General features: G+C 61.4%; 1 protein-coding gene across 1 annotated transcript; it reads right to left on the reverse strand.

The window, feature by feature from the left end:
- Positions 1-793: 793 nt before the first annotated feature.
- STMN3 (stathmin 3) lies at positions 794-13892 on the reverse strand. The gene is made up of 5 exons (XM_039479517.2): positions 13765-13892; positions 5361-5456; positions 4917-5092; positions 3633-3824; positions 794-2527 (listed from the first exon to the last, which is right to left on the reverse strand). Exons 1-5 carry the CDS (start codon positions 13781-13783, stop codon positions 2468-2470), a joined length of 543 nt encoding a protein of 180 aa, XP_039335451.1. The 5' UTR covers positions 13784-13892; the 3' UTR covers positions 794-2467.
- Positions 13893-14726: the final 834 nt, after the last annotated feature.

Genomic DNA, 14726 nt, shown 5'->3' on the forward strand with positions numbered 1-14726 from the left:
CCAGTCAGAGTCTCACTCTGTCACCCAGGCTGGAGTGCAATGGCACAATCTCAGCTCACTGCAGCCTTTGCCTCCCATGTTCCAGAGATTCTCCTGCCTCAGCCTCCAGAGTAGCTGGGACTACGGGCACACGCCACCACACACGGCTAGTTTTATATTTTTAGTAGAGATGGGGTTTCACCGTATTGGTCAGGCTGGTCTCAAACTCCTGACCTTGGCGTCCCAAAGTGCTGGGATTATAGGTGTGAGCCTTGGAGCCCAGCCCAGAATGTATTCTTCCCGTCCAGGAGAGAAGGGAGTGAATGGGGTGAGTCCACAGAACAGTGGGGTGCAGCTCCAGGGGTGTCGTAGCAGCAGCCACCCCGTGTCAGGAAGTCCACAGCCTTGAGGCTCCAGCCTCAGAGCAGACGCAGGAGGCCCTGCCCTTTCCTCCTGGGCAGCGTCTGGGCCACAGAGTCCTGAACAACAGGAAGCTCCAGAGGAGGGCTCAGTCCTGAGGGAGGGCAAGGAGGTCTCAGGCGGCCCCACCCACAGCAGAGGGCCCTGCTCCACCCCACCCCGCCAACTCACCCCTTGGATTCCAGAGAGGCAAGTGGACTTGTGTGTGGTTTACATGCTTACATCTTAGAATCACCATTGTCACTAGAACAATTCAAAATCATGGTGATAAAATAAGATTTGCAAGCAGCTTCAGTCTGGAGTTACAGAGCAGAAACTCACTCCCAGACAGGGAGCCCGCAGCCCCTCCTCGGCCCCACAGACGCAGGACACACGCAGACAGTTCGACCCGGTCTTAAACACACAGGTTTTTTTTATTTAATTGTACATTTGATTTAATTTTTAAGTTCACTTTACTACGTGGATGAGATGGGTGCATATTACACTAGGCTTTCGCTATGAGAGCTGCCACTGTAAGGAGAATCCCAGCCCTCAGTTCCGCTTCCCTTTCTGAGTCCCACAAAAGCCACATGTGGGCAGCCGTAGGTTCCCACCCCGCTGGCTGCTCCCTCTGTGGCTGTCTCAGTGGGGAGAGGGAGATGGGACAATGGGTCCCTGCTGACCCCTGAGCCCTGCAGGGGTCAGGATCCTCCCATGCTCCCTAGTGTGGGCCTGGAAGGCTGGCAGTGCCCCGGCCAAGGCCTCCCGCAGGATGGAAGCTGAGGGCCCTGGCTCTGGGTCCTAAGATAACTCAGCTGCCCCTTCACATTTTATGGCAAGTGGCCGGGCAGCAGCTTTGGGATGAGGCTTCCGTGGAGAAGTGGGGGATACTACAGTGACAAAAGACAGCCCCCCCCACCCCGGTCCTCCAGCTGACCATCCTCCAAGGTCAGCACTGGGCATCCAAGGGAGAGAAGGAACCCAGCCCAGAAGGCATGGCTAGGAGAGGCCTAGAGCCAGGCCTCAAGCCCCAACGTGCTCTGGGTGCTGAGTGGGGAGGGTGGGGGGGTGGCTGAGGAATCTCACCCACTGCTCTTCCAATGCCTGGATCTGTGGGCAGTGGTCCCACAAAATCCCCCTTGGGGCTCCCTGAGGAGGACTTGTGGCTGCCACTTCCCCGTGACCTAAGGAGAGCCTAAAAGCCCCATGGCCAGGAGCGGTGTCTACTAGGGCAGAGGGCATGGGAGGGAGCTGCACTCCAAAGGGCTCTAAGGAGGGGTCTTTCAAAGGCATCTGCAAAGCCCTGGTGGGGAGGGGAGGGGCTGTTCCATACAGGTTCCTGGACCAGGGGCTCTCTGGAACTCTTGCACTTCTGAGTGGGTGACTGCCCATGCTGCCCACAACCCTCTAGACAATGGCAGCCTGCTCATGGGTCCCTGGCAGAGAATGCCCACTCCCCAGCAGACTCAGGCGGGGCCCCCAGTGCAGGCTTCCAGGAAGGCCTGGGGTGTCCACCTCAGGCCAGGACTCAGAGGACCCCCCCACCCCCCGTACAACCACTTAAGGAGAACTGCAGCCCCCACCCACCCACCTGCCAGTTCCACACGCTCCACTGCCCACGCAGGCTCCCAGGCACCATCACTCCCTCCCCACCACCCCTCCCCCATGGAAAGACGGCAGGTGCTGTAGCCTCGCCTGTTGGCCAGGGGCGCTGGCTCAGAGGACCTGCCCTGACCTGCACATGCTGACCAGACAGCCCAGGGCAAGGACCCGCGATCCCACGCCCTGGGTTGACCACGGTCACCACCACATCTGCCACGGAGCCCCCGGGGGACCCAGCGGCGACCGGCCTGGTGTCTGCACGGAGAGGCAGCGTCTCACGGCCGGCGGCTCCTGCAGGGCAAGCCGTGGTCAGCGACTCATCACGAGGACAAGGCGGGCGGCTGAGTGCGGAAGAGAAGCGTGAAGCTGGGACGGGGGTGGGGGTGGGGGACGCAGGAACAAAAGTTGCATCTAGACAGAGGTGAACGAAACAAAACCAAAACCGACGTGTTCTGTCGCAGGACCCGGGCGCCGCGCGTGGGGATCCTTAGCCCGACATCTCCTCCCGCTGCTCCTTGTTCCTGCGCACCTCGGCGGCGTGCAGCTCCTGCGGGACAGGGGCGGGTGGCTGGGGCGGCTCCGGCAAGACCCACAGTCGAGGGTGCGGGAGCGCCCGGGAGGCCGAGAGCCGGGCCGGGGCCCAAGACGGGATCCGGGGAACTGGCCCGGGCCGAGCCTCCTCTAGAGCACTTCCGGCTTCATGAATTTCACCCATCTGGTACTGCGGCCCGGACCCTGGGCGTGCTTCGAATGCGGCTAGAGACGCCCAGTAAGCACGCGATGGGCCCCCGAACCCCAACCCAGCGCATCGCCTCAGGGTCCCGGGCCGTGCTCCGCGCCCCTCCGAGCTCCGTCGGGCCCAGTGCCCCACCCCTGTTTGCTACTAGCCCCGCCCCGCCCCCGTCCGCTCAGAGCCACGCCCCTCGGAGCTCCGCCTAGCCTCTCCGAGTTCAGCCCCGCCCTCTGTCAGCTGCGAACCCCGCCCCACAAGCTGCGCCCCACCCCCGTCCGCTCCGAACCCCGCCTCTCCGCGCTCCACCCCGCCCCTCCGAGCTCCGCCGCGCCCCCTGAGCGCTCCGAACCCCGCCTCTCCGGGATCCGCCCCGCCCCTGCGAGCTCCGCCCCGCCCCCTGTCCGCTCCGAACCCCGCCTCTCCGAGCTCCGCCCCGCCCCTCCGAGCTCCGCCGCGCCCCCTGTGCGCTCCGAACCCCGCCTCTCCGGGCACCGCCCCGCCCCCTGTCCGCACCGAACCCCGCCTCTCCGAGCTCCGCCCCGCCCCTCCGAGCTCCGCCGCGCCCCCTGTGCGCTCCGAACCCCGCCTCTCCGGGCACCGCCCCGCCCCCTGTCCGCTCCGAACCACGCCTCTCGGAGTTCCGCCCCGCCCTCTGTTCGCTCCGAACCCCGCCTCTCTGGGCACCGCACCGCCCCCTGTCCGCTCCGAACCACGCCTCTCGGAGTTCCGCCCCGCCCTCTGTCCGCTCCGAGCCCCGCCTCCCCGCGCTCCGCCCCGCCCCTCCGAGCTCCGCCCCGCCCCCTGTCCGCTCCGAGCCCCGCCTCCCCGAGCTCCGCCCCGCCCCCTGTCCGCTCCGAGCCCCGCCTCCCCGAACTCCGCCCCGCCCCCTGTCCGCTCCGAACCCCGCCGCGCCCCGCACCTTCTCGCGCAGCCGCTCGCGCAGTGCGGCCAGGTGCGCCTCGCGGATCTCCTTGCTGAGTTCCATCTTGTAGTTGAGCTTCTCCTCCGCCTGGCGGCTGAAGTTGTTGTTCTCCTCCAGCGCCTTGTGCAGCACCTCGCGCTCGTGCTCGCGCCGCTCCGCCAGCTGCTTCAGCACCTGCGCCTCCTGCGTCTGTGCAGGGCAGGCGGGCGCGCGTGAGCGGGGACCCCGGGCCCTGCCCGGCCCGCCTCCCGCCTCCCGCCTCCCTGCTCTCCGCCTCCAGCCTAGAGCCCGCCCGCCTCACCTGGCGCCTCCACCTACCCACACCCGGGCGCTGTCCTGGGAACCCTCGCTCGCCATCCGGCCTGTGGACTGCGCCCGGCCAGAGGGTCCCGCTCCGCTGCCCAGGGCCTGCCCCGCCCTCCTCGGCCCCGCCCCGCCCCCACCGGCCCCGCCCCCTCCGCTGCCCCTCCCTCCGCTGCCCCACCCTCCGCTGCCCCACCCTCCGCTGCCCCTCCCTCCGCTGCCCCTCCCTCCGCTGCCCCACCCTCCGCTGCCCCTCCCTCCGCTGCCCCACCCTCCGCTGCCCCACCCTCCGCTGCCCCTCCCTCCGCTGCCCCTCCCTCCGCTGCCCCACCCTCCGCTGCCCCACCCTCCGCTGCCCCTCCCTCCGCTGCCCCACCCTCCGCTGCCCCTCCCTCCGCTGCCCCTCCCTCCGCTGCCCCACCCTCCGCTGCCCCACCCTCCGCTGCCCCTCCCTCCGCTGCCCCACCCTCCGCTGCCCCTCCCTCCGCTGCCCCTCCCTCCGCTGCCCCACCCTCCGCTGCCCCCGCACGCGCTCCCGCGCTCCCGCGGTCCTGGCCCAGGCTGGAGTGCAGCGCGCGATCTCAGCTCACTGCGTCCTCCGCCTCCTGGGTTTAAGCAATTCCCCTGCCTCGGCCTCCCTGGTAGATGGGATTACAGGCACGCGCCACCACGCCCATCTAATTGTTGTATTTTTAGTAGAGACTGGGTTTCACCATGTTGGTTAGGCTGGCCTCAAAGTCCCGACCTCATGATCCACCTGCCTCAGCCTCCCAAAGTGCTGGGATTACAGGTGTGAGTCACCGCGCCCAGCCTCTCCCCATCCCATGCTTCTCTCTCAGGAAGAGGCTGAGGGAGCCAGCCCCTCCCGCCCCAGGCCGAGCCTCTGGCCAAGCCCGGCCGGAGCACGCTGCTCTTGCAGGCCCTGTGCCCATGGCCTCCTCCGTCGGAACGCGGAGGGGTGGGGGAAGGACTCCTTGCCTTCCTCCGCTCCTCAGCTGCCTCCAGCCGCTTTTGCAGCTCCTCCAGGGAGGCGTCCTTCTTCTTGGGTGGGGAGGAGAGCATAGGGCTCTCCGGGGACAGGTCGGAAGGGGACTTGAGGATGACCTCGAAGCTCTGGCCAGAGGCCCGCTTGTCCAGCTGCTTCACCTCCATGTCTGCAGGGCAAGACCAGAGTGGAGCGTCAGAGGCGCCGCTGGAGCGTGGCGCGGGCTGAGCGGGAAGCTCCCGGCACACATCCAACCACAGGGCTGGGTGAAAGCGGGTGGCCGCTCCCACCGGAATGCCCCCAGGAGGGCCCCGTCCCCCCAGAACCTCCCTCTCCAGAAGCCAGCCAGGCCGGGAGTTCGGGCACCGAGGGAGGTAGGGGAAAAGTCCAGGTGGGCAGGCACCGCAGGGCAGGGCGGGCGGCAGCCGGGCACTCACCCCCATACTGGTAGACGGTGTTGGGGTGCGGCTGTGTGTAGAAGCAGGAGCAGATGAGAGACAGCACCGACAGCTCCTTCATCTTCTCCTTGTAGGCTGTGGGCACGAGGCTGGGCTGAGCAAGCGCCGCTGAGGCTTGCCCACCTGGGCTCACGTTTTCCCTCCCCACGGCTGCCTCTGGCTGCCTGAGACACAGGCCAGCCCAGCACGCTCTCGTGTGTCTCCACGCCGCGGCCCCTTCGTCCCTCCTCCCACTCTCGCCCAGAGGCGCTGGCTCTGTCTCAGTGGTGTACCCTGCCCTCTGCTTCTGCCCCCGTTTCCTCTCTCTTGTTATTAATGTCTGTCTCGTCTTCCACACTGACTTGTTCCTCTGTCTTTCTCCCTGCCTGCTGTGATCAGATGTTTGCGTTCCGAAAAATTCATATGTTGAAATCCTAACCCCAAGGTGCCGGTATGAAGAGGTGGGGCATTGGGAGGGAGTTAGGTCATGAGGGTACAGCCCTCCTGAGTGGCCCCAGAGAGACCCCAGAGACCTCCATCACCCTCCCATCACATGAGGACACAGCCAGAAGATGCCGCCTAGGTACCAGGAGGCAAGACCTCTCCAGGCACCGAATCTGCTGGCACCTTGATCCTGTACTTCCTGGCCTCCAGAGCTGTAGGAGACAAGTTCCTGCCGCCGACAAACCACTCAGTCTCAGGTACCCACCCAATCTGACAACGTCGCTGCCTCTGTCTGGGTCTGTTTACCTTCTGTCTGTCTGACTCTGTCACTGTCTTTGTATTTCTCTGTGTCTCCGGGGATAGACACTGACTCTGTCTTTGTCTCTGAGCTCGTGCAATTCCTTGTCACTGTGTCTTTCTCTCTGAGCACGTCTTTCTTCGATTCCATGCCACTGTGTGTTTCTCTGACCCTTAGCTCCCTCTGCCCCGCTATTTCCCTCTCCCCTCCTCCTGCTTCCCGTGCCCTCACCAGCTCAGGCAGACAACATGGGCTCCTGACGGGACCAGCACAGATGCAGACCATCTGTGGGCGGCACTTTCTTGGACTGTAAACCTGGAAGAAGCCCTCAGACCCTCCTTTCTCCTTCCTGATGATCGTGTGACCACCCTGAGATGAAACTAGGCCCTCACCAGGCACATGCTCTCTGCCCATCTAGGGCTGGGCTTGGGCCACTGATGCCACCAAGAGCAAAGGGAGCTGTCCGTTCAGCACCACAGGTCAATCAAGTGCCCACCAGCCAGTGTGCCTGCTGCCCAACCAAAACCAGAAGTAAGCTGGGCTCCTGTGGCCCTGCGCCCTGTCAGGGCAAGGGGAAGGTGGCGCCTCCTCTCACAGTGAAAATAATTTATCTCTTTCGGGCTATTCAGAGCGTGCCTCACTGCTAAGCAGACACACTGGCCCACTTTCTCACTAGTGCTCAGCAAGCCTCTCGGCTGGGCTGGTGGCTCATGCCTGCCAGCCCAGCACTTTGGGAGGCCGAGGTCAGGAGCTCGGGATGAGCCTGGCCAACATGATGAAATCCCATCTCTACTAAAAATACAAAAATTATCCAGGCATGTAGTGTCCACCTATAATCCCAGCTACTTGGGAGGCTGAGGCAGGAGAATCTATTGAACCCAGGAGGTGGAGGTTGCAGTGAGCCGAGATAGTGCCACTGCACCCCAGCCTGCATGACAAAGTGAGACTCTGTCTTAAAAAAAAAAAAAGAAAAATCTGGGCTGGGCACGCTGGCTCACACCTGTAATCCCAGCACTTTGGGAGGCCAAGACGGGCGGATCATGAGGTCAATAGATGGAGACCATCCTGGCCAACATAGTGAAATCCCGTCTCTACTAAAAATACAATAATTAGCTGGGCGTAGTGGCTCGTGCCTATAGTCTCAGCTACTCAGGAGGCTGAGGCAGGAGAATTGCTTGAACCCAGGAGGCGGAGGTTGCGGTGAGCTGAGATCTCGCCATTGCACTCCAGCCTGGACAACAAGAGTGAAACTTCATCTCAAAAAAGAAAAAATCCTCTGAGTCCAATACAGTCACCCCATTCACCAGGAACAACCCTGGAGCCCGGGGTATTGGGGTGACACAGCTGGCAGTCCTCAAAGTGCAATCCCCGGTGGTCTGTGTTCTTCCCACCACTGCAGCAGATCCCAAAGATGAGGAGGCTCTGAGGCCCATGCCCCTGACTCCCTGGCCTCAGAAGCAGGTGTGGGTCCAGGAGAGGGAGTCCAGCTTCCCTGAAGGAAAAGGCAGCACAGCTGCCCACACACATCCTGCAAGGGAGCAGACAGGAATGTGGACAAGAAGCTTTTTGATTAAGTCTCACCCATTACAATGTTTTAAATGGAGTTGCCATAAAACTGAGAAAACCATTGGTGTTAGAGAAACAGAACGGGCCGGGAGCAGTGGCTCGCACCTGTAATCCTAGCACTTTGGGAGGCTGAGGTGGATGGATCACCTGAGGTCAGGAGTTCAAGACCAGCCTGGCCATAATGGTGAAACCCCATCATTAAAAAAAAGAGAGAGAGAGAAACAGAACAAAGCGGCTGGGCGAGGTGGCTCAGGCCTGTAATCCCAGCATTTTGGGAGGCCAAGGCAGGTGGATCACCTGAGGTTGAGCATTCAAGACTAGCCTGACCAACATGGAGAAACCCTGTCACTACTGAAAATACAAAATTAGCCAGGTGTGGTGGCGCATGCCTGTAATCCCAGCTACTCAGGAGGCTGAGGCAGCAGAATTGCTTTAACCTAGTAAGTGGAAGTTGTAGTGAGGTCAGATTGCGCCATTGCACTCCAGCCTGGGCAACAAGAGAAAAACACCGTGTCTCAAAAAAACAAAACAGGATACAGGGCAGACATAATCTAGCCTTTCACAGTGAGCTGGGTCTTCCTGTAACCAGTGCAGATAATGGCCTGTCCTGACCTAAATTTCCTAGTGACCTATACTTTTCTAGACAGAGCAGCACAAAGCCCAAGAGGGTGCAAGAAGGAGCAGAAAGGAATCCCAAGGTGGGCAGGCCCACCCGAGAGCCTTTGGGGGAAGGACAGAGCCTTTGAGCTGAGAAGCCAGACAAACCACCTGTCTTGGTTATTGTCTTGGGTGCGGGGAGGGGAGCAGGTAGGGGAGCCTCACAAGGGACTTTGACCTGACTTGTCAGATTTTATTTTTTCACGTGCAAAATCCGTTCATATATTTTTTGTGTTATTAAAAGCTAATTCTACTAATTTTATTTTATTTTATTTTGAGATGGAGTCTCAGTCTGTCGCCAGGCTGGAGAGCAGTGGCACAATCTCGGCTCACTGCAACCTCTGCCTTCCAGGTTCAAGCGATTCTCCTGCCTCAGCCTCCCGAGCAACTGGGACTACAGGTGCCATCACCACACCTGGCTAATTTATGTATTTTTGGTAGAGACGGGTTTTCACTATGTTGGCCGGGATAGTCTTGATCTCCTGGCCTCCCAAAGTGCTGGGATTATAGGTGTAAGCCACCACACCCAGCCTATCTTATTTTTCATTATTATTAATTATTATTATTGAGACGGAGGATCTCTCTGTTGCCCAGGCTGGAGTGCAATGGCACGATCTCAACTCACTGCAAACTCCGCCTCCCAGGTTCAAGCGATTCTCCCACCTCAGCCTCCTGAGTACTGGGATTACAGGCACACACCGTCATGCCTGGCTAATTTTTGTATTTTTGTAGAGACAGGGTTTCATCATGTAGGCCAGGCTAGTCTTAAACTCCTGACCTCAGGTGATCCATCCAGCTCGGCCTCCAAAAGTGCTGGGATTACAGGTGTGAGCCACCACGCCCGGCCTATTTTATTTTTTAGAGACAGGATTGTGCTCTGTTGCCCATGCCGGAGTACAGTGGTGCAGCCGTAGTTCACTGCAGCCTCGAACTTCTGGGCTCAAGTAATCCTCCCACCTCAGTAGCTGGGATTACGGGTGCACACCACCACACCAGCTTCTTCTTTTTTTTTTTTAAATACTTTGTAGTGATATGGTCTCGCTCTGTTGCCCAGGCTAGTCTTGAACTCCTGGCCTCAAGGGATCCTCCCATCTCAGCCTCTCAAAGCATCAGAATTATAGGTGTAAGCCACAGTGCCCAGCCTATTAAAATTTAATTTTAAAAAGGAGGAAGAAGGGTATATCCCAGGACATGTGATGTGGGGTTAGAGGGTGTGCCAGTCACCTGGTCCACAGCAGCAGATCAGGAGACATGGGGGACATTTGTAGGAGCTGAGGAGGTGGCCAGCCCTGTGCTCAGGAGGGCGGGGGAGGGAGAGAGCAAGAGGGAGTTGGGGTTGGGGCAGAACACATCTAGGTCCTGAGAGAGGACAGGAAAGCAGGGACGTGGCCCCTGCAGACCTAACCTGCTGGCACCCAGATCCCTGTCACAGACTGCAGGCCCCCAGCATCCAGATTGTCCTTCCTCATCACACATCAGAAATTACAGGCGGTGGCTCAGGCCTGTAATCCCAGCACTTTGGGAGGCCGAGGCAGGTGGATCACCTGAGGTCCCGAGTTTGAGACCAGCCTGGCCAACATGGTAAAACCCCGTGTCTGCTAAAAATAAAAAATTAGCCAGGTGTGGTGGCGGGTGCCTGTCGTCCCAGCTACTCCAGTGGCTGAGGCAGGAGAATCACTTGAACCCAGGAGGCAGAGGTTGCAGTGAGCTGAGATTGTGCCATTGCACTCCAGCCTGGGCAAAAGGGCAAGAGTCCAAAAAAAAAAAAAAAAAAAAAAAAAAACAAGACAAAAAACAAACCCCTGAATGTGTTTACTGTACAGGTCAGAAAACGTGATTAACAGTTGCTCAAAACCCCTGTCCACCTTGAGCCCGAACTTTTCACAGAAAAAAAGAGCTGCAGGCTCATACAGAGGAAGGACAAACGCCAGGGAGCCCCTTCCAGTCTACTGCCCCTCAGCAGGAGGAAACGGCAATTCGGGGCAGGTGTGAGCACCTGCATCATCAGGAAAGAAGGGACGGGGTGGGCACGCAGGTCAGACTTCTCACGGGTCTTGGCTCTGCCCAGGAGACATGTGAGGTGTCTCCAGCTGAAAGGTGAGGAACTGGGTCCTGTGGCTGCAAACACAGGCATGGCTCAGCATCTGATGGCCATGGAGACCCCCTGGCTTGGCTTCTCCCAGCTGATGGCCCATGAGGAGCTTCTACCCCAGGAGACTGACCTTCAAGGAGCAAGTGCGACCGGGCGCCCACAGGACGGAGCCTCCCCTGGGAGGCCCCGTCCTGTGGGCTGGCTGCAGGAAGGAAGGGCACTTTGGAAGTGGCAGAACAGCAGGTCAGGAATTGGCCAATGCCAGAGACAGCAAGCAGGGTGAAGCCTGCACATGGGGCAGGGCTGACCAGGGGCCAGGCAGGACATTGGACCAGTATTTTCAGAGCTGGTGAGGCTTAAAGAGCAAGTCTTCTGCCTCTCGTTGCAGAGGGAGGATGCCAAGACCCAGATACATCCAGACCACCTCTCCACAGACACGGCTGGAGCCAGAGAAGTCCCCCCACCCATGGCCTAGAGGCACTGCTCCCCACCCCTCCCTTTTTAAAGATGGATCTCGCTCTGTAACCCAGGTTGGAGTGCAGTGGTGCCCTTTCAGCTCACTGCAACCTCTGCCTCCCCAGTTCAAGTGACTCCTGCCTCAGCCTCCAGAGTAGCTGGGATTACAGGTGCACACCACCATACCCAGTTTGTTTTTTGTATTTTTGTTTTTGTTTTTGTTTTTTTTTGAGACGGAGTTTCGCTCTTGTTACCCAGGCTGGAGTGCAGTGGCGCGATCTTGGCTCACCGCAACCTCCGCCTCCTGGGCTCAGGCAATTCTCCTGCCTCAGCCTCCTGAGTAGCTGGGATTACAGGCACGCGCCACCATGCCCAGCTAATTTTTTGGATTTTTAGTAGAGACGGGGTTTCACCATGTCGACCAGGATGGTCTCTATCTCTTGACCTTGTGATCCACCCGCCTCGGCCTCCCAAAGTGCTGGGATTACAGGCTTGAGCCACCGCGCCCGGCTTATTTATTTTTTTTTAAAGAGAGGGTTTCACCATCTTGGTCAGGCTGGTCTTGAACTCCCAACCTCAGGTGATCTGCCTGCCTTGGCCTCCAAAGTGCTTGGATTACAGCCATGAGCCACCACACTTGGCTTTTTTTTCTTTTCTAGAAGGAGTTTCCACTCTTGTTGCCCAGGGTGGAGTGCAGTGGCACAATCTCAGCTCACTGCAACCTCCGTGTCCCTGGTTCAAGTGATTCTCCTGCCTCAGTCTCCCAAGTAGCTGGGATCACAGCCATGTGCCACTACACCTGGCTAAGTTTGTATTTTTAGTAGAGATGGGGTTTCACCATGTTGACCAGGCTGTTCTCGAACTCTTGATTCAGGTGATCCACCTGCCTTGGTCTCTCAAAGTGCTGAGATTACAGGTGTGAGCCACAACACCTGGCCTATCAGCCTCACTTCTACAGAGGATGAAAGGAGGCTCAGAAAGGGCAAGTGTCCCACCCAGCATCACACAGCATGCCAGATGAGAGCCGGGTCATGAGCCTAGGCATGACTGTAAGTTCCTGTCAAGAGCTCCTGGAGGTGGGGAGTCTGTCCGGAACTGAGAGGGCAGGGGGACCACCATGTCCTCTGACCCCTGGAGGCTGCTGCTGGCTCCCCCGGGGGCAGATGGAAGTCACTGTCACCCAGGCTGCCTCTCATGGTGCTAAGAGCCCAGCATGGCAGGAGCCTTTACTGGGGCAGGAGCCACAGAAATGTGGCTGCCACAGTCAGACTGCCTGGTGGGCACTGAGCATTCATCTCTTACCAGGCAAGTGGCCAAGCACCTTTCCTGAAATATTGAAGCCTCAAAACAAGCCCCAGGGGAGGTGCCATCGCCTCCATCCAGATAAGGAGACCCAGGTCCTGAGAGGTTATGCAGCTTGGACAAGACCACACAGCTCAAGAAGGTCAGACTCTGGGTTCAGGAGAATGTGAGCGGAGCCCGCAAGTGTGAGGAGCCACCTGCCAGACGAGCCACCTGCCTCGCCTTCCCAGCTCAGCCCAGGAGCCAGCCCAGGGGGAGGCCCCATCAGGGAAAGGCTGTCAGGAAAGGACAGGAGGCAGCCCGAGAGGACAGAGCTGTCCTCAGGGGCAGGAGGGGAGTCCCCTCTGCTGAGAGCCCCCAGTATCCCTGGGGGTGCCCGGGAGGAGGCCGAGGAAGGAAGCACAGATGGACACCACTCCCAAACAGGTGGGAAGATGTGGTCAGTGACACACACGGTCCCCTCCTGGCAGGTGCTGAAGTCACCTGGCGCCCCCAGCCCGTGGGGCCTGAGGGGCGGGGTCGGGTCGGGCTCGGGGGAGAGAACCAGTTAGCTAGGGAGCGGGAGCGCGGCCGCGGCCGCCGGTCCCAGGGCAGAAGAGGTAGGAGGGGGTGCGGTTCGTGGGCAGAGGCGGTGATGGGAAGGAGGTGGGGGCCCTTCGTCCCGTCTTCCTGGACGCCTAGCAAAGAAACGAAGGCGGTTCTAAGGCCTCTGGGAGCAGCAGACCGTTTCGGGGAGAGGCGGGCCTCGCGTCCTCGCACCCGGGGTCGCTGGCAGCTCCCCTGGGTCCAGTATCCTCCCCGCCCCGCCCCGGTTCTGCGCCCGCCCCTCCGGCTGAGCTTCGCGCGGGACGGGCCAGGGACGGGGTGGGCGCCGCCTTCGAAGGCGGGGGGTCCCCTCTCCTCCCGGAGGGTTTGGGGACGGAGCAGCCCCTCCCCCATCCACGCCCCGCGGCGCAGAGGGCTGTGGCTTTTCCGGCCAGAGCAGGGGGCCCGGGCCTCGCGAAGGGAGGGGTCCCCGAGGCCGCCGCGGTGTGGGGCGGGCGCGGTCCCCGCGCTCCGGGCTCCGCGTCTGGCCCCCCTCCCTCCGCGCCCGCTCCAGCCCTGCGCTCCCCTGGCGCAGGCAGCGCCCGTCCCGGCTGCGGCTTTGGCGGAGGGTCCCACCCTCTCTTCGCCTCCCCGCGAAGGCTCCGTGAGACCCAGATCTAGGATCGCCGACGCCCCAGGGACTCCGCCCGCACACGGCGAGCGCGCCCACCCGGTCACGAGCCCACGCCCGGGCCTCGGAGCCACCCTGCGGCAGGCGCCCCCTGCGTGGCACGCGGCTCCCCAAGGGGCGAGGCGCCCCCAAGCCCGGTGTCCCGGTCCCGAGCGCGCCCCGCGCCCCTCCGCGCCGCTCCCCCGCGCCGCAGCCCCTGCCCTTGGCCTTGGGGCGCGCGGCCCCCATCTCGGGCGGGTCGGGCCCAGGCTCGTCCTGCGCAGGGTTGGAGGAGGGAAACCGGCGTCCGCAGCCGGCCCCGGCCTCGGAGGAAGCCAGACGAGGCCCCGCTCGGCCCCCGCCGCCCCGGGAAGCCCCCGGCCCCGGCGCCTACCCGACAAGGTGCTGGCCATGGTGCTGGCGGCGGCGGGGCCTGCGGAGGCTGCAGAGGCGCGGGCGGCGGCCGGAGCTGCTGCGGGCGAGTGCTGCAGTGCCGGGGAGGGGAGGGCGGAGCGACGGCGGGCGGGAGGCGGGCGCGGCGGCGGGGGAGAGAGGAGGAAAGGGAGAGGGAGGGAGGGAGAGAGGAGAGGGAGGGGGAAGGAAGGAGGGAGGGGGGGAGAGAGAGAGAGAGTTGGGGGAAGGAGAGAGAGAGGGAAGAGGAGGGAGGGAGAGGGAAGGAGGGAGGGAGGCAGGAAGAGACAGAAGAGCCAGCGCCTGGCTGGGAAGGGGCCGCAGCCCTCAGAGGGAAAGGGCGGAGGAGGGAAGGGGGGTGCCGACTGCAACCAGACGCCCTCCCTGCAACTGCTCACAGCAGGACAGCTACTTCCTGAACTTGGCTTTGTGAGGCCTGAGAGTCGGGTGGAGATGAGCCCCCGTTCCAGAGGGCAGGTGGGGCAGGGGCCAGGAAGGATGGGAGGTCCCACCCGTAGGGTGGGGCCGCAGAGCCCTGCACCCAGGCCCCTCAATTCTGGGCTGGTGCCAACAGGGTCTAGGTCTGTGGCTGCCATCGGAGAGGGTGCCACAGCCACAGGGTGGATGCCAGCCTGGAGGCCTCCAAGGGGCATCTCCCGTGGGCCCAGGGATGGGTAGGATCTGAGCAGAGAAGAGTGAACGTGGAGGGGTGAGGCCAGAACAAAGGCTCTGCTGTGAAACAGGGGTGGGTTCCCACCCTCCCGGCTCTGAGGTTCACTTGCTGTGGCCAAGGCCAGGGCACTGTCTCAACACCTGGGCCTTTGTTTCTCAGGTGTAAGATGAGACAGTGACACGGTCCCCCGGAGATGGAGAGGTGGGGCGCCAGGGTTGTGTGTGCTTAGTGAGTAGGGGACAAGCTCTCCTGCTTTCCCCTCTCCTCCTAAC

This window comes from Saimiri boliviensis, chromosome 9 (genome assembly GCF_048565385.1).
Source record: "Saimiri boliviensis isolate mSaiBol1 chromosome 9, mSaiBol1.pri, whole genome shotgun sequence".
NCBI classification, from domain to species: Eukaryota; Metazoa; Chordata; class Mammalia; order Primates; family Cebidae; genus Saimiri; species Saimiri boliviensis.